Below are 23,587 nucleotides of genomic sequence, written 5' to 3' on the forward strand. Positions count from 1 at the left end.
AGAATAATGCGGGTCCTGTACAGGAACTTTTCCTCCACAGACGTCGCATTTCTTGAAAGGAGGAGACATCCTTTATCGAAGTCGACAAGCCAAAACGAGATCCAAATCGAAGTACACGGTCCGAGGTCAAATAACACGGGGGAAGAAGAGAAGCCAAAGTCCAGAAAAAACAGTCCGAGTCAAACAGAACCAGTGATCCAAACGAGCTAGCAAGAGCGAAGTTCCAAACAGCAACCAGCACGGCGGAAAAAAGGAACTGGGGAAAGAGCGGGAAGGCAGGGGCCTTATAACGGGTGGGCGGAGTTACCGCCAAAAAGTTTCTATATGTTGCAAAGTAAACTTTGCCCAGTGATTCTAGAAGTTTCCGAACAGCACTGTGCAGGCACAGTGAAACCCATTTGTATGATTCGCAGAGACCACGAAGAAGAAATTTAAGATTAAAGTATTTTCTAATAGACATCCATACACAATGCTTGCAGGACAAACAATGGACCCAAGCATTACACTGTGATTATATAAAAATGTACAAGACAGGGGTGTTTTTTGTGATAAAAGCCAGGGATGCTCTTGATTAGTTTCCTCTGGTTTTTTAAGATTATCCATTCATATAATTAATCTGGATACTCAGGACAGGGATGATGCAGCAATGCTCAAAAGAAACAAGATGACACAAATCAGAATTATGGGTACCCCTTACCATCCTAGTTTCCAAGACTATTCTACTGACTATTATTGTGGTAATATCTTTTTGGAGAGACCCAACTACTCCTATGGCATCTTTTTGTGGGTATTGATATTGCTGACCATAACATACTAATGAAAGAGAAACATAACCATTTCATCAGGTTTCTTTGCTGTAAGCTTTCTGAAGTTCATAATATCCTAACTCACAAGATGTACCATTTTCTACTCCAAACAGCCCCACTCCAAGTAAGCCACCACAAAATTAAGACAGGAAGCATAGCAAATAGTGGAGACTTGTAAAGATGTATTAGTTTGACCAGGTTCCAGTATACAGCACTGACATACATGTGATTAATCAAGGAATAACATGCACGTGATTGTTTTAAAGGAGAAAGGAAGATTTTTTAGGATCAAGAGATTACAAACAGTAATGATATTAGGCTCTGAACTTTAAAAAGACGTTAGTTCAAAATTATCTTTGAAACCAACCTGTTGAGAAATTGCAAAAGAGATTTTCAAAGCGCCTGATACTGCCTTCAATCCAACAGGAGGTGACTTAGACACTTGGGCGGGGTACAAACCGCCATAAAGTACGCGCTCCATGTGTACTAGGGTTAAGAAGGGCCGTATTAGGGTTAGGAAGGTTCTTACCTTCCTCACGGCCCTTCCTCTCAGTACGCGTGGAGCGCGTCGTAAATGGCGGCGCCCATCCACATGGACGCTGCCATTTTGACGTCTTGGATGCTGTGCGTCCAGACATGTCGTGGCGGAAGTGACACCACGAGGGCGCGCTCCGCCCCTCACGGCGCCACCTCCACGTTTTGAAAAGGAGCACCATTTTGGCGCTCCTTTTTCGCTGTGCGGGGAAGCCTCGCAGTCTGGCCACTGGGGCTTCCCCACGCAGCGAATGGCGGCGGTGGGAAAACGGCCCCTTGAGGGCCATTTGTAACCCACCTTAGGCTCACTCCAGAGTCAAAGGAGTTCTACTGCACTAATTCTTTTATAGTCACCTTTCTTACAAAAACTGAGTTGCAATTTTAACAATAAATAAATAAATAATATATCCTTCCAGACTAGGAAGATATGTAACTAGCTACCTTCCACTGCATTTTTTTGATATTGTGAGTCTTCAAGTCATTTCTGACTTATGTCAAACCTAGGGCAACCCTACTGCAATGTTTTCAAGGCAGAATTTTGTTTAGGAGAGTTTGCCCTTGCTGTCCGCTGAGGTGGAGAGAATGTGATTTGTCCAGTGGGTTTCCATGGCTGAGCAGGATTCAAAGCCTGTTCTACGGAGTCATAGGTCAATGCTCAAACGATAGCATTCTGTCTCTTTCCATTGCATGCACCGTGAAAAAGCAATGAAGGCAAACTGGGATATTAAAACACCCTTACACTATGACTAGAAAAAAAAATCCAGCCAGAGCTAATATTGTTGAAAATATGCTCAGGGACGTAGCCAGGATTTTAGGAAGGGGGGGGTCCAGACTAAGTGCCACCATTATAATGGGGCTTGGGTGCGACGGCGCAGCAGCACACACCATTCATTTTTCTAATGGAGGGGGGGTCCGGACCCCAAGAACCCCCCTCCCTTGGCTACGTCCCTGATATGCTGAATGAATGCTAGATTTTTTTTTGGCCAGGGTGGGGAGCGGGATATTCTAGTGCTTTGTTATTGTTATTTGTCATCAAGTCAACATCAGCTTACAACACCTGTAAATGAGAGACCTTCAACTTCTTCAGTCACCAGCTCAGGTCTTGCAAAATTGGAGCTATGGCTTTCTTGATTGAATCAATCCACCTGGAGTGCAGTCTCTCTCTTTTCCTACCTGAACTATTTTGCAGCTCTGGTGGTGTCTTACTGCCTTCATATATGATCTGACTAGGGAGGGCATGAACCTTAAAACATGCTCTTGGGGGTTTGAAGGCCAAAAGGTGCCCTTTTCCAAAAGTTCAAAATTAAAGTCTAGGCAGATAGACAATCATAGAGACCACAGCAAGAATTGCACCAACCAGTCACCAGATGCAGTGCAGCTTAGACTTACCCAATGCCTCAGCTGTCGAGAAGGTGAGCATGATGAGAAATAGCAGGATACAAAAATTGACACAGGAAAGGAAAATAAAAGGAAGTCAAAACCAGCATTCTAGCACTCCTAGTGTTTCTTCATTGTTATTATTATTATTATTATTATTAGCTTGAAGAGAAGCAAAATGGTTCCATTCATAGCATTACTTGTTTCTTTAATACTTTAACCTTACCAATTTTGAGATTCTTTTTTACCCACCCACTCCAACAAAATCTGTTGTATTCAAGATTTAAACTTGTGAAGACTTTCATGGCCAGCATCCATAGTTTTTTGTGAGTTTTTCGGGCTATGTGGCCATGGTCTAGAGGAGTTTATTCCTGACGTTTCGCCAGCATCTGTGGCTGGCTTCTTCTCTGATGCTGGCGAAACATCAGGAACAAACTCTTGCAGAACATGGCCACATTGCCCGGAAAACCCCCAAAAATCTAATTTAAACTTATTTAGCTGTAGAACTTAATTTCTTTATGGAGTCTTGATAGCGGATGGTTCAAATGTTTACATGCCAGATCAACATGATGTAAATTAATGAATTAGACAGGGGACCAAGAGAAATCTTAGATCTATCACATTAATTCAAGGGGGAGAGAGGTGTTGATTTTACAAGACATGGTTTTGGGGACTGGGAACATGCTTCTTTCTCCATTCTTAAAAACTGACCTTCTCTTCCATTTCTAGATTTAGCACAGTGATGGGAAGCCTCTGGTCTACCAAGCCTTTGGGTTGTTAGACCCTTCTTTGAAGCCACCATGCCCTCTAAGACAGAACTGCAAAGTGATGTGTTAGAAGTAACGTTTGATATGTTACTCTTGGGGGAGAAGGAGTAATAACTGGGAATGTCACCTCTGAGTGATACAGTGATATAGTAATGTTATAATTTTTTAAATGCAATAAACAAAGTTGACTTGAGGATCATTTGAGGGACTTCTGGCCTATTTTTTAAATTTTTTACTGAGTATTTTTTTAAAAAACCAACAAGTTAAACATAGCATTGTAATACTAAATTTGTTGTTGTGTGCCTTCAAGTTGTTTCCGACTTATCATGACCCTAAAGCAACCCAATCATGGGGTGCTTTTGGGAGGGGGGCAAGATTTGTTCAGTGGGAGGAGTTTGCTTTCACCTTTGTTACTAGCAAATAATACAGTTAACTATTTTTTAAAGAAAGGAGTGACAAGTAATTCACATTCCTGAAGTATGAAGTGGCTATGTGACATTCTGTAGATACATCAAATAGATGATACAGAACATTTCCAACACAGCATATTAACACACACACCCAGATGCCAATAATGAATTTGAATTATATATACCACAGGGACCACTGCAACAAAACTCTCCTGACCAACTTTTTTGCTTCTTTTTTAAATGAGTATTATTCTCTCCCAAAATAAATATTTTCACAACAAAGAGTTCTAACATATAAAATCTAAACATCTGTTGGATGAAAGTTGTCTTTGAAACATATGAAAAACATCTCCAATTCCTTTAAGAGAGAGCTATATGGAGACTTCCTGTCCAAAACCATGAGACTTAACTGCAAAAAATGTTATTCACTGGCCCAAAGACAGCCGATTATCAAAGTGAAATGTAACCCCAGTATTCTCTTGTTAATGTTCAAAGTGTACTGTCATGTTTTATACAGGTAGCGTCTCCCTATCAGAAACGCTTAGGATTAGAGGTGTTTTGTATTTTGTATTTTATATTATTTTATTAAATTTTAGAAAACTTGTATTTGCATAATGAGATATAATGCAATTACAGTATCTTGGACCCAAGCCTAAAATGAAAATTTATTTATTTTTCATAAATACACATAGTTTGAAAGTAATTTTATACAATATTTTAAATAACCTTGTAACAAAGTCTGTGTACTGAACCACCAAAAAGCAAAGGTGTCACTATCTACCCACAAAAAAGGTTTGATTTTTGGAGTGTTTTGGAATTCTGGCTAAGGGAGACTCAATTATGTACTACAGTAAAATTTTGTTTTTGTTATGAACAGCTGATTATCAACCTATCAACAGACTATTTTATATGACTTGCTCACAAAAGCTCAGAGTTAAATGAATGCAGGAAATCCCTAGTTTATTAATTTGCTTGTCCGTGAGAGAAAAAGAGTGGGCAAGGGCCAGGTAAAAATTTTGCAGAAGCCAAATGTTTTCTTGAGATTCCCCCTGGTAGAACACCAAGGGTGAAGTGTTTTCTGTGCTGTTGATAAAGAAGTCTTAATATTGACAGATACATGCACATATACAGTGCAGTGGACCACTGGGGAAGTTGTAGCACTGCAATAAATTCCAGATCAATTCTGCACCTTAACATATTGCAGGTAAATTTAAAACTGTTGATTGCAAAATTAAAATTTCAGGCTTCAGATCACTCACAAGAATTCTAGTCAAGTTTTTAAAAAAGGTATTAAATATAAAAACTCCAATATATCTGTAGCAACTAGAATTATGTACTACAATCTGGTTTAAACCTCAGACACTACTACCAGAGGTGCAGCTAAGGTGGTGATAGGGGATGAAGGCATTGCCCCCCCTATAAGAATCCTAGACACCCAAATTAATTTTTTTTAGTAAGCAACTTTCTAGTATTCCAGAAGGTGAAACACTAGAAATCATTCAGTCCCAGAACTCTTCTATTTCCTGTGTTTGTAATCCCTCTGTCACTTTGGCTGCAGCTGCACTGCAGAAATAATTCAGTTTGACACAGTTTTATGATATTTGGAGGCAATGCTTTCATCCCCCCCCCCCCGGGGGGGCTGGTAGCTACATTTCTATTACTACCTTTAACACCCAGAAGAGAAATGTGATCATTAAGAGAAAATGCATAAAAATTGATGGTCACATGTCATTTCATTTCATTTTTATAGCCCCTGTCATTTCATTTCATTTTTTTAACATTCTTATTGTGAGTTCTTGATGAAGGCATAACCTAAAAGGCAAGGTACAATATAGAAACACATTCAATCACATCACAAAACAATGCAGCAATTGGTTGCATGTGAAGAAATGTATAAATTCTCCTTCATGTAGTTTCAACCAAAATGCACAGAAAACATGAAGGACAGATTGCCATTTTAAAGTATTCACCATGTATGATAGGCATGGCAAATTGAAAAGACTACAATAAACAACCAGACAAAGCAAACATGGATTCCAGATATACCATCTCTGTAAGACTACAGATAATCCCATATACACATCACTCTAGTGCAAGAGCCAAATCTCTACTTTCTGCTCTCCACATTGTCACACCCCACTCTTGTACATTTTGCCCTACTCTAAATGTGGCAATTCATTAGCAACTGGCCAGAAAAAAGCTGATCAGATACCTGTGTCTGCAATACAGAAGTGTTTCACTTTCCTACCTGACCTGCTTAAAGGTCTGTCTGGACAGGCAACTGGGTCAGATTAATGTCTTCTGAAGTCTACATCACAACTAGCCAGCCAGAGCTATAATTTAATGTATTTCTTCTTTAGAAATCCACCTATATGGGAAATCATATTGCTTCCACCTCCCTCCATCTGGATGTAGAAAATGACCTTGTTTTTACTTCTTGGGACTCCAGTTAGGGATGTTTTTAAGCCAGGTTCAAGAATGAATAGGAGGACAACACACATTAAAGCCAAACTGGAAGCAACAACCCCCTAGACTTCTTTTTGGGCTTGGATTTGATTGTCTCATCCTCACCAACAAACAACAATAGCCCCTCTTCCCTTAAATTAGTCCCCTACTCCCAATAGTTGTTGTTGAAGCAAACTTTGCCCTCATTTCTATATTTTTATAGAAGGGGAGGGCTTATTAAAATGGCCAGGGTGTAGTAGAGATCATTACTTCCAAACCCTTGGACTGATTGACTTATTAAAATCACCCAATTCTCCCTTGCCTTTTTTTTTTTTTTTTTTTCCCGGAAAGAGACAGGTCACTGTCACATTAATCAGAGGTGAGCTTCAGAAAGGATGCCCATCTCTCACTTCAGATTTCTACAATTTATTTTAAAAAATGGTTCCAGATGTTGGTGTGATCAGTGACAGCAGTAATCATACAAGAAGTACCTCTCAAAAAAGCTACTCCGTGAACCACAGAATCAAATTGAGAGTTAGAAGAGACTGCAAGGGCCATCCAGTCCAATCCCTGGCCTGTTACAGACTGCCAAAATAAAGCTGCTTCGGGTCTCTTTGGAGGTATGCTGTTTATATGATGCATGCATCCTAAGAATCCAGAAGCTGCACCAAAGCTGCACTTCAGTGCTTAGGAATGGAGTGTGGCTTTGGCGCAACCTCCGGACTCTTAGGACCCATGCATCATTTAAATAGCATACCTCCAAAGAGACCCGAAGCAGCTTTATTTTGGCAGTCTATAACAGGCCCCTGTCATGCAGGAATACATAATTACAACACTCTTGAAAAATGTCCATCCAAATTCTGTTTAAAGACCTCCAAAGAAGGAGACTCCACCACTTTTTGAGGGAGCCAGTTGTACTGTTGAATAGTTCTTACAGCAAACAAGTTCTTCCTAATATTTAGGTGGAATCTCTCTTTTCTGATAATTTGAATCCACTGGTTCTTACTCTAGTTTCTGAAGCAACAGAAAACAAGCTCATAGCATCTTCTGCATGACATCCCTTCAGATATATAAAGAAGGCTATCATGCCACCTCTCAGTTTTCTCTTCTCTAAGCAAAAACATAACCAGCTCCCTGAGTCATTCCTTATGAGATTCTTCCTGTTGCCAAGTTTAAGAACTACTCAGTTATTGTTGTTTGCCAAAGAGCTGTCTAGCACTTGGCGTATCCCATCTGAAGTAGTCAGCAGCAGCCAGAATAGTAACAGGGCCACTCTTAAGCATCGTAATATGTAAAGTAATTTGCAAAATCCTAACTGTAACTACAGACGAGCACAACTACAATTCATAACAGCCCTGTTCAGGCATTCAAGAATTCTAACTGTTGAGGGCAATGGGTACCACATTCCCATTCCCTCCACACATAACCTTTCCATATTTACCAAAAAGGTCTGAATGTTAGCCCGTCCACTCAAGTGTGAGTACAAAGTTATACTGGATCAGGAACCATGACGAACCAAGGTTCTCATAGGCTTGTCAGACTGAAAACCTGAGACAACTCCTACTATGCCTTTAACAGTTCTGTAGAAGAAGAAAATTTTACCATATCTTGCAAGTAGCAAACAACATCTGCTGAAATTCCCTCTTCTATACAGCCATTAAATGCATAGCTATCTTCTCCAGCTTTCACTCTGGCAACACTACTTCTCAATCATATGAACCTCTGTGATCACATTCATCTGAATTACCTGGATGTGGTTCCATCTCTGTTTTTCCCTTCAAGCTTTGCCTTCCCGCTGAACACAGGAAAGTCATGGGTAGAAAAGCTGAGGCCACAGCACTATTTCCCTCCACATTTAATGAACACCTGAACAGAACTAATGTGTGTCTGTTATCTCTCTCTCTCTCTCTCTCTCTCCCCCCCCTCTCCTTTTTTATAAAATTATACAAATGATAAAAGGCAAAAATGGCAAGGGAGACCATAAGCCTCAGTGAAAAAAGTCTGATTCCTGAAACGACTTTTTATAAAGCATCCTTTAAAAAAAAAAAAGTGGTATTGGTCACAATTTCTCAAAACAAAACTCACAAAGCAACTGTATATTCTGTACATCCTGTACCTCCTGGACCTGTTCACAAGGATTCCCAAATACTATTTGGGACACTATAGCATTTCACACATTCAGCTAGAATCAATATTAATTTCTTCAAGAGCTAAAGCCTGATTCTACATTAAGGCTCATAAGAACTTTAAAAAACAAAAACAGCTTATCCTAAAATAGAATATTAACATGTTTGAAAGCTTTGAGAAATACAGAAATACAATATATCCTATTCCCCCCATTTCTTTTTTACCTTTCCTATTCAAGCATCTAATGGAGTGATAATGCCAATTCCATAAAAGCAAAATGTAGAAAATCCAATTTCTACTTTTTAGCCATTATGGGAATACAAATTACATGGGAGACAAAGGCAATTGTCACTATAGCCGTTTGTTGCTTTTAAGCTGATACCAACACTGAATTGAAAAATAAAATAAAAAACCATGAATGTACTCCTTCATTTTTGCCTGACTACTATTACTTTAAATGTCATAACAGTTATGCTGAATGGATGTACCTGCTGGGAGGGTAAAACAAAATCAGAAAAATACTAAAGATGGGCTAGCTCAGCCTTTAGAAAGCCCTAGAATAGTATTTGAGATTATAGTATATATAGTACAGAAATGGAATAGTATTTGAGATCCAGAGATTAAAAAGAAGAAGAGCCCTCCTTCCAGTCCATCTGCCATGGTCCAGGCTTCAGGGGAAGAGAAGAACTGCTGGACCTGATCCCCTTCCCCACCACCATTCCCTTCTCCTTTTGTGTCATGTCTTTTTAGATTGTAAGCCTGAAGGCATGGAACCGTCTAATTAAAAATAATAATTGTAAGCCACTCTGAGAGCCTTTAGGGCTGAAGAGCGGGGTATATATACCATAATAAATAAAAAATATATTAAAATAAATTTAAAAATCACAGAAAACCCAGCCAGCATGGGACACAGTTCATCTCTCTACGCCCCAACCCTGTCAGATCCTGACCTTGACAGTTTAATAATGGGTACCCTGCTCCTAATGTCATATACCATACTTTGATCCTCATACCAGATCAAGGCTTAGCATGTATAGGAACATTTCTAGGTGACGCTGGGATCACTGCTCTCCACCACTGTGCCCCCTAAATTGGCAAGATGGCTAATTGGAACCACAAAATTGAACAGGTGACCAATTATACAATACAAAAGGGACAGGGGTGTTGGACAGGCAAGCATGCAGGGCTTCACACAAAAAACATGCCTGCTCCAGAGTCTTGAACATATATAACCTTGGTTTCAGGACAAAGACCAACCCTGGACCAATACAGTTACACCTGTTATTAAAATCTGTCAGTGGTTTACACATGGAAATACTGTATATCAGTACATCCACATGAATGAGTTAGACAGTTTATTTCCTCCTACTCAGCACAAGTAAATGAATGTTACAACAGCCAACGAACAGCAGTGACTGTAGGAGTTATACCATTTAAGATGGAACACACAAAAGGGTGGGAACACAACATAATTTGCTAATTTCATTACTGTAAGGCATCAAAAATAGCAAGTCTGCTTTTCAATAATGTTTACACTGTTATGAAATACATTGCAAAATTTGTGCACTGCCAACTGAAATGAAAGGAAGCTACTGTTAAAACACTTCATTGTCAATAAACTTTATACTCAAATGTTTAAAAACAAACAGAATCAAAAAGTATGTTCCAGCACAGGATTAGGCTACGCAAATCAATACAGTAATGCTATGTTTTTCAGCCTGGAGACTGGGCACCAAATGTGAGAGATGGTAGTGTGTGCATGTGGGTATACCAGATCCATGTTTTTTTGGGTGGGAAGACTTGGGTTGAATAGTTTTACTGACTTGCCTTCTCCCTCTACACTCAGTCTGTACTACCACCAGAAGGAAAGCTCCATCTCCTCATTTTTGTTATTGGTTTCATATTCAGGTGGAGAAGATAATAATAGGAAGGAGAAACACCAGCAGCATGTCCTCCTGCAGGAGGATGGACTTCAATCTATTGCAAGACCTATTCCAGACACCTACCCTGAATAAGACAATATAGGGACCTAGCCAAAAGTTCAACACAAGCTTTCTGAAATCATTACTCATGGCCTGACTTAGATAATTGAAATTAAAGATAAGGACTGAAAGGCCTAGCAACCTTGCACTCAAGATGTTGTAATACAGGGGTGCATTGTGATATGGGATGGACAAAGAAATTGTTTCCTTCCAATAGTTCAGACTAAATGTTATTGTTTCTCAGTAGGCTCATCTCCTTACTATTCTTCAAATTATTCCTGTTTACTACCAGGAACAATTTGCTTTCTTTCCTTCCTTCCTTCTCAATAGACCCAAAGACAAGTCTCTGATCCTTGCTGCAACGCCTACAATAACCTGATATAACCTGAAATGGATTTGCTGTGGTCCAACAAGAATAGGTGTGCAAGCAACATACAGAGGCCATATCAGTTGTTGGCAATCTAACAATTTTGAATAAAGGTGCAAATTCGTAATTATTGCTCCATAGTGGGCATTAAATGAGACACCTAAAGTATATGATTAAATACACAAGTCATATACATAAATAATTACTTGAATGCACTGATAGTGTTATTAAAAAACACTGTCAATACAGTCAAGTAATTATTTAAATATATGATTTATGTATATATCCCTACAAATCAAAGATGGAATCTTCAGTGCAGCACTTAATCTAGCATGAGAAGAAAAAACAATAGGGGAATTTACCTTTCTTTGCTTTCTTCTGCAGTTTCAGTGTGTCTGAAGATTTCTTTTTTATCTCCTGGCGGGCTTTCTTGTATTCTAAAGGAGACAAACAAAGTGATACACAGTAATATGCTTTGAAAAACTCAGGCTATTCCTGGCATTGCTAGAAGCTGAAGAACATGAAAAACATACATTAGCTGACATTCAGATCTAAGCAGGGTATAAATATTGTTAAATACAGTCTTATGACATTTAAAAGGTTAACAAATTTGTTGCTGTATTGTTTTTTGTGGAATACAACGCATTTCATCAGAGACCTGAAGCATTATCCTGAGTTTCAGACACACACACACACACACACAGAGTTTTCAGGCAAATGGGTTGTAAATAGTTAAGGTCAGGAGGAAATGAAATCTAGAAAATACAGACAGAGACAATTTTGTTATCAGCAACAGCAATTTACAAAGCAGCTGCTGTTGGTAACACAGAAGTGTTTTGTGAAAGGACACTGTTAATAACAGGAGTGCCACTGTCTCTGCTTTCCGCATTTCATAATCTTTTAACCTCACTATTTACAGTCCCCACCATACCAAAACACCTGCTGTATACACCTGTAACTCGGGATAACACTTCATACATCTGGTGAAATGGATTACAGTACTTGAAAGCTTAACAGCATAACAATTTTTTCTTAGTCTTTAGGAAGCCAAAATACTCCCTCTTTTTTTCTGCAACAGACTAACATATCTAATACATTAAAAAAACAAATCATAAAACAGAAAACAGTAGAATACATTCATTATTAAAACTGCATTTTTGAAAACAAGCAATTATGCGCAGCAATCATTAAAAACAGACAGACAGGCTGCTGTTAGGCAGACAATATCATTTTCAAGTGATAATTTATATTCTGATGTGTTTTATTCTGTCTATATTAACATAAAGTAATAAACTGTAATGCTTCTTGACTTATTTCCTACTCTTTCAATTTAGTATTAAAAGCATCATGATCACATTAATAAAAATGCAGTTAAAATACATAAAGAACAGGCCCTATTATGACTTTGTTTCATCTTAGGAAACCAGTAGTACTTTATGGTTACTACTATTACAAATACAATTTTATGCAGTAATAAGGACTGAAACAGTTATTCAGGCTAGGTAGTCACTGAAACATTTCAGGCCCATAAATTCTGATTGTATCAACCTCTCACCACTTGGTGGAGTGCTTAAACACATATAAATAACCAAGCAATTAGTATATGCTAACCTCATGGCAGGAGACTTCTGTATAAAATAAGTATATCACCTCACTCTTTTACAGATGGCAAGTTCAACTGTCTTAAAGCTCATGCCAATAAAACACTGGCTCTTGTCATCCGTAGTATAAGGTACCAAGATCCAGCTACAGTATTACACACTCAAACCTTGCAATCCCTCCCTTCTTCTAAAAGAGTTATGCCTACCCACTTCCACTCACCAGTGAATTCTGCATTGACACAAACATTAGCTACTGATCAGGCTAACTAGGGCCCAAAACACACTGCAGAAATAATCCAGTTTGAGACTGCTTTAACTGTGCTAGCTCAGTGCTAGGGAATCCTGAGAATTGTAGTTTATTGGGGCACCAGAGCTCTCTCATAGAGAAGGCTAAATATCTCACAAAACCACAGTTCCTGGAATTCCCTAGCACTGAACCCAGACAGTTAAACTGGCCTCAAACTGGATTGTTTCTACATTGTGTTTTGGACCTAGGATTCTCATTCAGCCAGGATCTGGTTGAATGAAAAACATTAAAATGTGAATTTCAGACAGTGCTTAAACAGAAAACCTAGTTAGCTTCAACCTTAACCTCACTGTCAACATTGGCACTGCAGAAATAAGAGGAATGCAATAAAGGAGAATGTGATCTCCAGATTCTCAGTTTATTAACTGGGGATAAGAAGGTGCCAATAAATACTGTTACTGTTAAAATGAGACAGTCTTTTGGCCCATTCAAAAATAATCAATTTATTTTAGCATAAGACTCATAAGCTACAGTCTACTACTTGAGATACACTGTAGTCCACGAAAACTCATGCTGAAATAAACTGATCTGTTTTAAAAAGCCACAAAATTATTGAAACAGACTAACATGTTTATTTCTTTGAAAATGATCTTTCTGAGAAAACTTCACACACACAAAAGAAACTGTTAGGGAAGAGAGTCTGTTAAAAAAGAGCAATAGCAACATATTTATTTAGTAGAATCTGTTGACTATCTCCCAACCACATTATTACCTTTTGCATGGTCTTTGTCCAGTTGATTGGCCACTTTCTTCCACTCTTCCATCTGCTCTTGTAGTGGGTTTATCAGACAGTCAATTAAAGCACTAGTTTTGTTGAGAAAACAAAAAGAGGACTAAAATCCTGTAGTGAAAAAATCAATCTGAATCTATCCCTAAGCCTATTATGGTATGTTAGTATACAATCCCTTCATATATGTTAGCAACCACTTAGCATTTATAAAAATACATTTTTAAAAAAATGGATCAAAGGATTTTACATACGTTAACTTAACAATCTTTAAAACACTCCAGTAAGACAGCCTTTGCATTGTTGGCTCCATGCTGGAAATGGAACAAGAAGCATGGGGCTGCAACTGAAAGACTGTGGCTTGCCACTTTACAATTATGTTTCCACCAGGGATTTCCTTCTTTGTTGCTCACAGGAGAAGGCAATTCGGTTCTCTTCAGATTGTTTAGACTACACTTCCCAACAGCCCCAAGACAGCATTATCAAGCATTACCGGAGCTGTAGCCCCAGCACTAGAAGGCACCAGGTCGTCTATCCCATTGTAGCTAGATTTCTCAGCCAATATGCAACAGAAACTTTCACATTCATTTGAGAGAGTTACAAAATAATTAGAGCAATCCCATTAAAATATTTGCCTTTGTTGCAATAGCTCAAATGCTCAGTACGTACTAGAAAGCTCTGCCTTTTGGTACTCTTCACTCACTGCTGAGCTACAGTGACACTAGGGATAGGAATTCCTGATGCATAATTTGTAGAAAAGCTTGGACCAGCAAGTCCAATTTCTCAGGATGGGCAGTTTAAACTCTTTTCCTTCCACAAAGGCCAGTTTGTTTGGGGAGAGAAAAAAGGGGGGTGTTCCCAGTGCCAGAAAATCAGAGGTCAGCTGGAAGCTGGCCCCAATAAACAATTTCATCTGGTCCTGAATAAAAGGGGTTGTGTACCAATTACATCTTGACTGTAGTCCAGAAGCTAATGAAGAGCTATTTCCAAACTCCTGTCAGCTCGCTGGCATACATGGCTCACCTTGAAAACTGTCTGAGCTTGGACTCTATGCTTCTGTGCCTCATGCACATTCTGGTCAGAGCCGAACCAATTTCTCTGGTAGCACCTGAAAGAAGAAAAAGAGAGAGAATGATATATTTTTATTCATTTATTTTTAAAAAAACTGTAGCATGTGGTCCCCCCCCCCACATACTTGAGATGGTGCTTCAAAGAAGGAAAAATTTAAAGCACAAGTTAGAGCAATGATTCTCAAAACTGGATGTATTTTGTCTTCAATTCCAAGAGACCCTAGCCAATATAGCCAATAGTGAGAGATTCTGTTAGCTGTAGTCCCAACAGCTGAGGTACCACAAGTTATAAACAACTGGATAAGACTAAGGAAAGGGTAGACAAATGTGGCCCTCCAGATATTGCTCTGCTGTAATTTCCATCTTCCTTAACCATTAGTTGTCTAGGCCTGACCCTGTTTGCAATCCACCATCTGGAGGACCACAAGATGCTCATTCCTGTAATTATCAGAAGTCTTTGCCATATTGGAGTCCTAATTCAGTTCATAATGCCTTCAGAAAAACTACTGAATGACACATAGACGAAGAAAGAATGTTCTCACTCAATAGTGCCTCGCACTGCATGATACAGAGATAGCCTAAAAGAAGTCTAACTGAGTGTTAGGTGGAATTCATGATTATGGACTGAATTCACATTTTATTTTCCTTGGAAAAAGAAAATACATGTTGCCCCTGAGGCATCTGCTGAGTGGAGAAACTGTCCCTCCAAATGCTTTCAGTTTGACATGACAGGTACAGACAGCAAATAAAATGAGAACTTATTTAGTGATAACTTGAGTCATCAGCCTACACAAAACAAGAACAACGAACAGTTCATTTAGAGATTTAATGGAAAAACTTGGAAAAACTTAAAAATCTTTTATCAGTCATTAGTACTGTAACTCTCAGAGGCATATTCGGAGAGGCTCCAAGAGAAAGGCCTTCTTGGTGGCTGCTACTAACCAAGAAATGCCTTTCCATGGGAAGCTAGACTGCCATTTTTCTGTTGTCCTTCCACCAGGAGGCAAAAGCCTTTTTTTTAATTCAAGTGTGATTTTGAGAACTGACTGCCTGCTAGGCAAGGGTGGATGCTGTCCCTTTTTAAAAACTGTTGCATTTTAAATTACTTTCAATCCAATTGTAGATGGTGATAATGATGATACATTTTTAATCTGGATCTTTTAATATTATTGTGAGCCCCACGCCTTTGAGGGGGGAAGTTGGGATATAAGCCACATCACCCTATCCACCCATCCTAAAATTAAGGACTAAACAATAACGGGAGATTTACTGGAACACCTGCACTGACAAAAAAAGTTTTACCAAACTCCACCAGAGCACTCCCTAGGAAGAACTAATTTATGCCACCAAGCCATTATCTTCGAAAACCCTCATAATAGCATGAATGAATCCAGAACTGAAAAGCTGATCAATACTTAGAAATCTGGTTCCCAACTAAGTACACAGTATGTACTAGTCCACACACAAAAGTCATTTTAAAAAAGCCATTCATTTGCTCATAGTAATCATTTTCAACCTGTCTAGAGCCTTTAAAAACAAAACCACAAAACTATGTTTCTAAAGATGCCCCCAACTGAGTTGTTAGAGAATTGCGTAAGTATTCAACTCCTTTGACTTTTCCATTTTGTTTCATTACAAACAACAAGTGACAGCTGGGTTTTGTTTAATTGACATTTTCCCCACAATAAAAAAATAAAATATTTTGCCCTGCACCATGTTGAGTGCCTAATGCCAATTAAATCTATTTCAGTTCTGAGTTGTAACACCAAAAAAAAAAAAAAATGTGGAAAAGTAGAAGGTAGAGCATGCACTTTTGCAAGGCACTGTATCTGCCACACAGTCCACATGTATCTGTGTTTTCAGTGCAAGTAAGGGAAATGGAATGGAAACACAGACAACATCAACTAAAGATTATGCAATCAGGTGAGATGCTGAATCTAGTGCAGGACCCTGTAAAAACAGAAACACACACACACACATACACCCAAATCTCTGAACTGATACTATCCCTTTTTGTCTCAATGCCAGTCAATTTACTGATCACCTTTAAATGGTGGCTGGTAGAACAGCAAACAGGGTATGGATCTTCCATGTATCAGACCATTGGGATCATTGAATGTGTTGTATCTGTTCAAAAAATCTGCAAATCCCCACTGCAAATCAAATTAATGGGAGGTATTACAAGGATCTGCCTTTTCAGAGATTCACAAATTCTGGTTGGCCTTGGTAGCTGGATTCCAGACACCACAAAGTTTGTGCTTCTCACTGACATGTTCCTTCTGCCAAAAGGGAGGGTGAGATCCTATCTGAGAAAAGGGTGCGTGCTTCTCAAGCAAACACTCAGGGACACAGAGAAAGAAAACAAGTCCTGTTGCTTTCTGCATGTCTGCAAAGTTCATCACACTACCAAGAGTAGTTCCTGAGCTTCCTCCAAGCTCAGAAATAATCGAGAAGTTACCCATGACACCAGACTCACCAAGCTAAAAGTTAACACTTCCCAATGGTGAGTGCACCTGCAGACCTCTGCACCTCCATGCTCTTTATAAAGATGCTCACAACCACTTGTTCCTTTCCGTGAAAGCAGCACCCCAGCTAAGAGCATCCATCAATGACATATTTGGCAAAGACTGCTCCAGATTGTTTTTCGAGAGAGACTGTTTGCATTTCATACCACAGTTGGTCTGCATTTTTGAGAGACAGAAGAGACACACTCTGTGTCTCAGCTGCTGTCTGCCTTCAAGTCATTTTTTACTTATGATAAGCCTAAGTGAACTTATCATGGGGTTTTCTTGGCAAGATTTGTTCAGAGGAGATTTGCTATTGACTTCCCCTGAGGCTGAGAGCATGTGATTTGCCCAAGGTGGGTTTCTCATGGCTGAGCTGGGAATCGAACCCTGGTCTCCAGAGTTGTAGTCCAACACCCAAACCACTATGCCACATTAGCTCCCATTCACAATGACTCCAGGGGATTCCAACAATTATGTGATACAATAAAAGACTTCCTGTAAACCAGACACCACAGAACAGTTAAACCAGTAGATGGTGCCATCCCAAAGAACATAATTCTTAAAAGAACTGCCTCCCTGAATCAGTGTTTATGTCTATCAGTTCCAGAATCTTTGTCTCCAAGATGAAGATCACATACCCATGGGGGAAATTAATGGCATGATGGAGACAATAATCTCTTGCTCTTCACATCAGATAATCAGATATGCTGCTTTTGAACTTGGATCAACTATGGCCGGCAGCCACTGATAAAACTGTCCTCCCTAAACCTGTCTTACCTCTTTGAAATTCAGCTATGCTAGTGTTCGTGTCAATACAATTTTCTATTTCATATTTTACCATTTCATATTTACTACGTATTTTAAATTTTAAACATTTCTAAAGTAATCACTTTTAATGTTCTTATTTCAGGAATGGCCAGTAAATGTGTTTTCCTGCCTGTAAAGGTTTATAACCACCTTACTATTTTTTGACCTATATTAGATTTTAGAATTTCATTATGCATTCCTTTTAGTTGAAGCGGCTTCATAGTTTTCTGGGAACAGCCAAGTTTTATTAGGTTTTTTTAAACTATACGATTGAATGGACATCTTTTTCCAGCTTTCTCTGCATACATATTGTATATTTGTTTGAAATATTACCTAGTTTTTATTCCATGTAAGTTTCATTTAGAAATCTGTGTATATGTATTGTTTCTGTAATATTCTACATTGTTCTCAAAAAGGTTTACAAAAAATATTTTATTAAACATTTTAATATGTTGTAAGCTGCCTTGCACCCCAACCTTAGGTAAAAGGGGGTCCCTTCTATGAGCCTACAAACCTTGTTGGACTTCAACTCCCATTAGCCTGTAGCCCACTTAGGTTATATGGTGGCAGCAGTAAATTTTGCAGCCATTAGAGGACATTCCCATTCATGCTGTTGACAGGGCTAAACTGAGTGGACCAATGGTTTGATGTGGTGTTGCAACAGCTTTCTAAATTCCTAAAATTATGCTCAATATTAGCATAGTGGAATAGTGTGAGTGGGTGCAGCCTAGACATAATGACTCACAAGTAATGTAGGTATCTATAGTTGGAGGGGGAGTAATGAGGATGTAACACATTTCAACACTAATATAACAAATGGAACAACATTAGGCTTAAACCACATGATACGCTTAGTGTGTTTTTAGAAAATATGTTTCCTCAATTGAAAAAATGTGTGTTTGTCACAGCACATGCTTTTCAACACCTACATACCTTTAACTTGCATGTTTTGTTTCGTGTTTTGTTTTGTGATTAGTCATAGGTAGGTAAATATGATCTTAATTTGGTACGTATCTCTGAGGAAATCTCCTTGCAAAAGGGAAAATGAGTTATTCACAAGGACTACCTGATCGCCTTAATGTTTGCCCTTCACTACAAAATTACAGTGTTATGATTCCACTTTAATCACTATGGTTCCATCCACTGGAATGGGGATTTGTGGAAGAAACAGAGCTCTGTGGCTAAGATTTCTAAGTACCCCAACTTAAATTGAAAATCCCAGGATACCATGAGATGGGAGCATGGCAATTAAAGTGGAATCATAGTGCAATAACTGGATAGTGTGAAAGAGCCTCTGACATCTGTGAAATGAAGGCTTGCCCTTCACAGGAGCCCACCCTCCCAGTGTATACAGCATACACAGCTAGGCTATATCTGCAAACTGGTCCTCAGAAAACACCATCATCTCTTTTCTTCCATCAGTCTGGGGACCTCCAACATGGATATCTCACTACTTTCCCAAAACAGACCATTTCAGGTCTAGTCACACCAGTTCTGTTTGTTCATGTAACACCAGAAAATGGCTTCACCCAGTTTTGTGCCATACACAGAGGCAATTCCCTTTGATGCAGGCAGGAGTGGGCTTTGTTCTACCCTTCAAAGCCTTGCATTTAGGAGGATGTGGCCATCTTGAAACACAGCATGGACTGAATAGGCAGGAAGGCTGGCTGCAGAAGGGGGCAAGTGGCATGCGTTTCTACGTGCAGATACTGAATAGGCTGTTCCAAATGAGCAGGCATCTGCCGCAGCTTGGAGTGAGGAAGGGTGGGAGAGGGGGAAAACTTAATTCTTTCATCAAAGCATATTTGCCGCAATAGCGACTGTGCATCCAAAACTTTGGGTTGAAAGCAAATGTTGTCAGAGGCCTAATTAAAGGGAAGAGAGTGAGAAAGAGATACAAAAAGGAAGGGGGAAAATCTCAGCATGAATTAATGCATAAGAATTAGAGTATGTAATGTTGAAACCAATGGTACAGTGTAGAGCACAGTCACCTATGTGCTCACCTGGTCAGGTAATGAACCAAACACAGAACCTCTATCTGAGACCCTTGAAAGGCACTCCCGTTAGAGCAGACAATTTTGAGCAAGACACATGGATGCTCTGATTCTCCATATGGTGGCTTCATAAGAATTTTTTCAGCTTTGTTGAAGACTGCCTACTTCAAAATATACCCAGAGACTGATAATATTAATTAAAAAACAAACAAACCAGTAGTCTTCGACAAGCAAGTCAACTAAATATTAAACTGATGAAGCCAAACAGGGCTGCATTTTCACAGGCCAGGGCTCTGTATTTTATGAATACAATCAAGCCTCTGTATCCATGGATTCATTAACTATGGATTCAAGCATCCATGGATTGCAAATATTCAAAACAATTATGAAGAAACATTGATTTTGCCATTTTATATAAGGGACACTATTTTACCTTCCATTGTACTTAATGGAGCTTGAGCATTCACGGATTTTGGTATCCAAGGAAGGTCCTGGAACCAGACCCAAGTGGATACCAAGGACCCACTGTACTATGGGTCCTTTTTATCTGCTGAGATTTGATTTCAGAACCCTCTTATGGATACCAAACTTTGTGAATGCTCAAGTCCCACTGCATACAATGAGGTAGTAAAATTGCGTCCCTTATATAAAATAGCAAAATCAAGATTTGCTTTTTGCATTAAAATTATTTTGAATCTGTGGATGGAATGTTTAGTTTGAAGAAGAGAAGGTTAAGAGGGGATGTGATAGCCATGTTTAAACATCTGCAAGGATGCCATACTGAAAAAGGAATAAGCTTGTTTTCTGCAGCTCCAGAAACTAGGACACAGAGCAATGGATGAAAACTACAAGAAAAGAGATTCCACCTCAACATTAGAAAGAACAAGAACATTCTGACAGTAAGAGCTATCCAACAGTGGAATACACTCCATCAGAGTGTGGTGGAATTTCCTTCTTTGGAGGTTTTTAAACAAAGGCTGGATGGCAATCTGTCAGAGGTGCTTTGATGGTGAGTTCCTGCATGGCAGGGGGTTGGGCTGGATGGCCCTTGGTGTTTGTTCCAACTCTTATGAGTTCATGATTAGGAAGAACTTTCTGTTGGAAAGAGCTTTATTGGCAGTGCAATACACACAGCCTCGGAGTGTGAATGGAGTCTCCTTCTTTGGAGGGGCTGGATGGCCATCTACTGGGAGTGTTCTGAATGTATATTTGGATGGCCTTGTGGTCTCTTCCAATTCTATGATTCTATTATTACAGTTACTCTGACATTATGATTCTCTTTAACTGTCATGGCTGCATCCTATGAAATCCTGGTGTTTGTAGTTTAGCAAGGGCCATTTAGAAATCTCAGCCAGAGGGCTCTAATGTCTCCCCAAATTACAAACCCCAGGATTCCACAGGAATCAGCCATAACAGTTAAATTATAGTGCTATTATTGTAGTATAAGTACTATGGAAGACCCTTAGTTACACACCCACCATGCAAAATTGTCTCCCATCTGCTTCTTTAGGTACCTATAGCTTAACACTGATAGCTCCTGCTCCCCTAAGCTTTTATCTAGCAATAAAAGCCCACAGCTAAGGAGAAGCCATCTATTTTACTTGTCCACCTCTTCATGTCCTCCATTACTCAGCATCTTCCTTTGCTCCATTTGTCAAAGCCAGGAAAGAGGGAGAATAGGTGCAACAGATGGAAAGAATAAAAAAAGGGCAGACCATGCAGCACACAAACACAAGACCAATATCATCCAAAGACATGCAGACATGACAGAAAAGGGATTATGCTGGACACCAGCTGGCCTTCCCTCCCACTTCAATATTAGTAACTCCCTAAAAATATTCTGAACACCTGACATTTCTGCTTGTGAGGGTGTAATACACAAAAAAATGTTTCACTACACCACTCCAGTGCTTTCTTTCTCTCTCTACAGTTATTTCATCAGGAAAAAGGAGAGATTTTGCTCCAAAACTGCATTTGTGACTCACCTCTAGGGATGAACAATCGCTAAAAGAAATAAAGTTACAGTAACAAAGCAATCCTATTAATGCATATGAAGTAGCAAGTCACACTGTGCAACGGGATTTACCCCCATGTAATATCCATTGTCCAAGACTGTTTTTAAAGAGCTACAATTTCCAAATGAGAAGTGCATTTGCACCATTTACTATTTTAGAGGACTAACCCAATTACTGCACACATGCATTTTTGCAGATTCCACATTTTTTTTGCAGTATGACAGTTTGTTTTTACTGTACTTTATATACTACGCTGGACTATTAAATACTAGTATAATATATACAGCAACATATAATAATAAAACACAGAGAAGTGGATAGAGTATTAGGCTTGTATTTACACTGTAATTCTAAAGAATTGTGGCTGATTATGAATGAGAGGGAGTCAGTGTTATATTGTGGTCTGAGTAGGGACCAAGGTTTAAATTCCTGCTCACCCATGAAAACCCTTGGGCAAGCCCCATGCTCTCAGCCTTTGAAGAAGGCAAAGGCAAACCTCTTCTGAACAAATCTCGCAAGAAAAACCTGTGATGGGTTCACATTAGGGTCCCCATAACTTGGAAACTATCTGAAGTCACAAAATAAGTAACACAGGCCCGTTACAGACAGGCCTTAAAGTGTGCACTCCGCGCGTGCTAGGGTTAGAAAGGGGCATCCTTTCCGGACGCCCCCAACCCAAGCACGCGCAGAGCGCGCACAAAATAGCGGCGGCCGTTTCACACGGCCGCCACCATTACGACGTCATGACCGCGCCACCTCCAAACGAGGCGCGCGCCGACGTGACGTCCTTGCACCGCGCGAGGGTGCTTAGAGCGCCCTTTATGCAGCGCAAGAAGGAGCTCCGTTTCAGAGCTCCTTCTTGGCTTTGCGTCCCTGGGCACAGCCTTCAGACGGCTGCGCCAGCGACGCGAAGGAGAAAGGGGCCAAGCGGCCCCTTTTGCCTCCTCCCCGCCGCCGCGGGATGTCCTTGGGGCTTGACGTAGAGGAGAAAGGGGCCAAGTGGCCCCTTTCGCCTCCTCCCCGCCGCCGCGGGGTGTCCTTGGGGCTTGACGCCCCAAGGACACCCCTTTCCAGGCTGTGGGGAAGGCGCCTTTTGCCACTTCCCCATGGCCCGGAAAGCGGCAGATTGGGGCCTCAGCAGCTGCCATTCTGACCACTGAGGCCCCGATACAGCGGGGAAAGGGGCGGGTGCACGCCGCCCCAAATGGGCGGTCTGTAACCCGCCACAAATAAGTAGTATAATTCAAAGTGAGAATCATGTTAGTCTGGAAAATCGACATGCAAGGGGATCTTGTAGCCCCTTTGAGACTAACTGAAAGAAAAAAGCTGGCACTGTGAGCATTCGTAGACTTGAGTCTACTTCCTCAGATCCAACTGGCTGACTGACATTGATTCAATAAATACACCAACCCACCAACCCTGTTTAGGAGGTCTGGAAGGAACACAGCTTGGAAAAAGTTATATTTTTGGACTACAACTCATAGGTTGATCTTTCTTGATTCCTTTTTGTGAAGAAGATGGCTTACAAGTATGATTTTTGGACAGTATGTCGGCATACCCTAGTTAACAAAGCCTTTGATAAAGAAGTTCCTTTTAAAAAAGTTTTTTTTTTACATCTGTCCAACGCACTCTTTTCATACTTGATTTTTGTCTAGCTTTAAGGGTTTTCTTTTTAGTAGCATCATCACTAAGAGGATGATGGAGGACTGTGGAAACACAAATTTTCAATGACAGGTTACATCAG

The 23,587-nt window shown here is 39.8% G+C and overlaps 1 protein-coding gene across 8 annotated transcripts in view; it reads right to left on the minus strand.

The window, feature by feature from the left end:
• LOC149317630 (protein MTSS 1-like) overlaps positions 1-23,587 on the minus strand; it is a 186,850-nt gene that overhangs the window by 44,583 nt on the left and 118,680 nt on the right. For all 8 annotated transcript variants that reach the window (XM_089517937.1, XM_089517936.1, XM_089517942.1 and 5 more), the window contains exons 4-6: positions 14,474-14,558; positions 13,436-13,527; positions 11,178-11,252 (exon numbers count right to left, since the gene is read on the minus strand). In XM_089517937.1, the coding sequence (XP_089374063.1) occupies positions 11,178-11,252; positions 13,436-13,527; positions 14,474-14,558 (252 nt within the window). The remainder of the gene's footprint in view (positions 1-11,177; positions 11,253-13,435; positions 13,528-14,473; positions 14,559-23,587) is intronic.

Source organism: Sceloporus occidentalis, unplaced genomic scaffold (genome assembly GCF_023333645.1).
Source record: "Sceloporus occidentalis isolate IW3139 unplaced genomic scaffold, rSceOcc1.0.p SCAF_3, whole genome shotgun sequence".
Classification (NCBI taxonomy): Eukaryota; Metazoa; Chordata; class Lepidosauria; order Squamata; family Phrynosomatidae; genus Sceloporus; species Sceloporus occidentalis.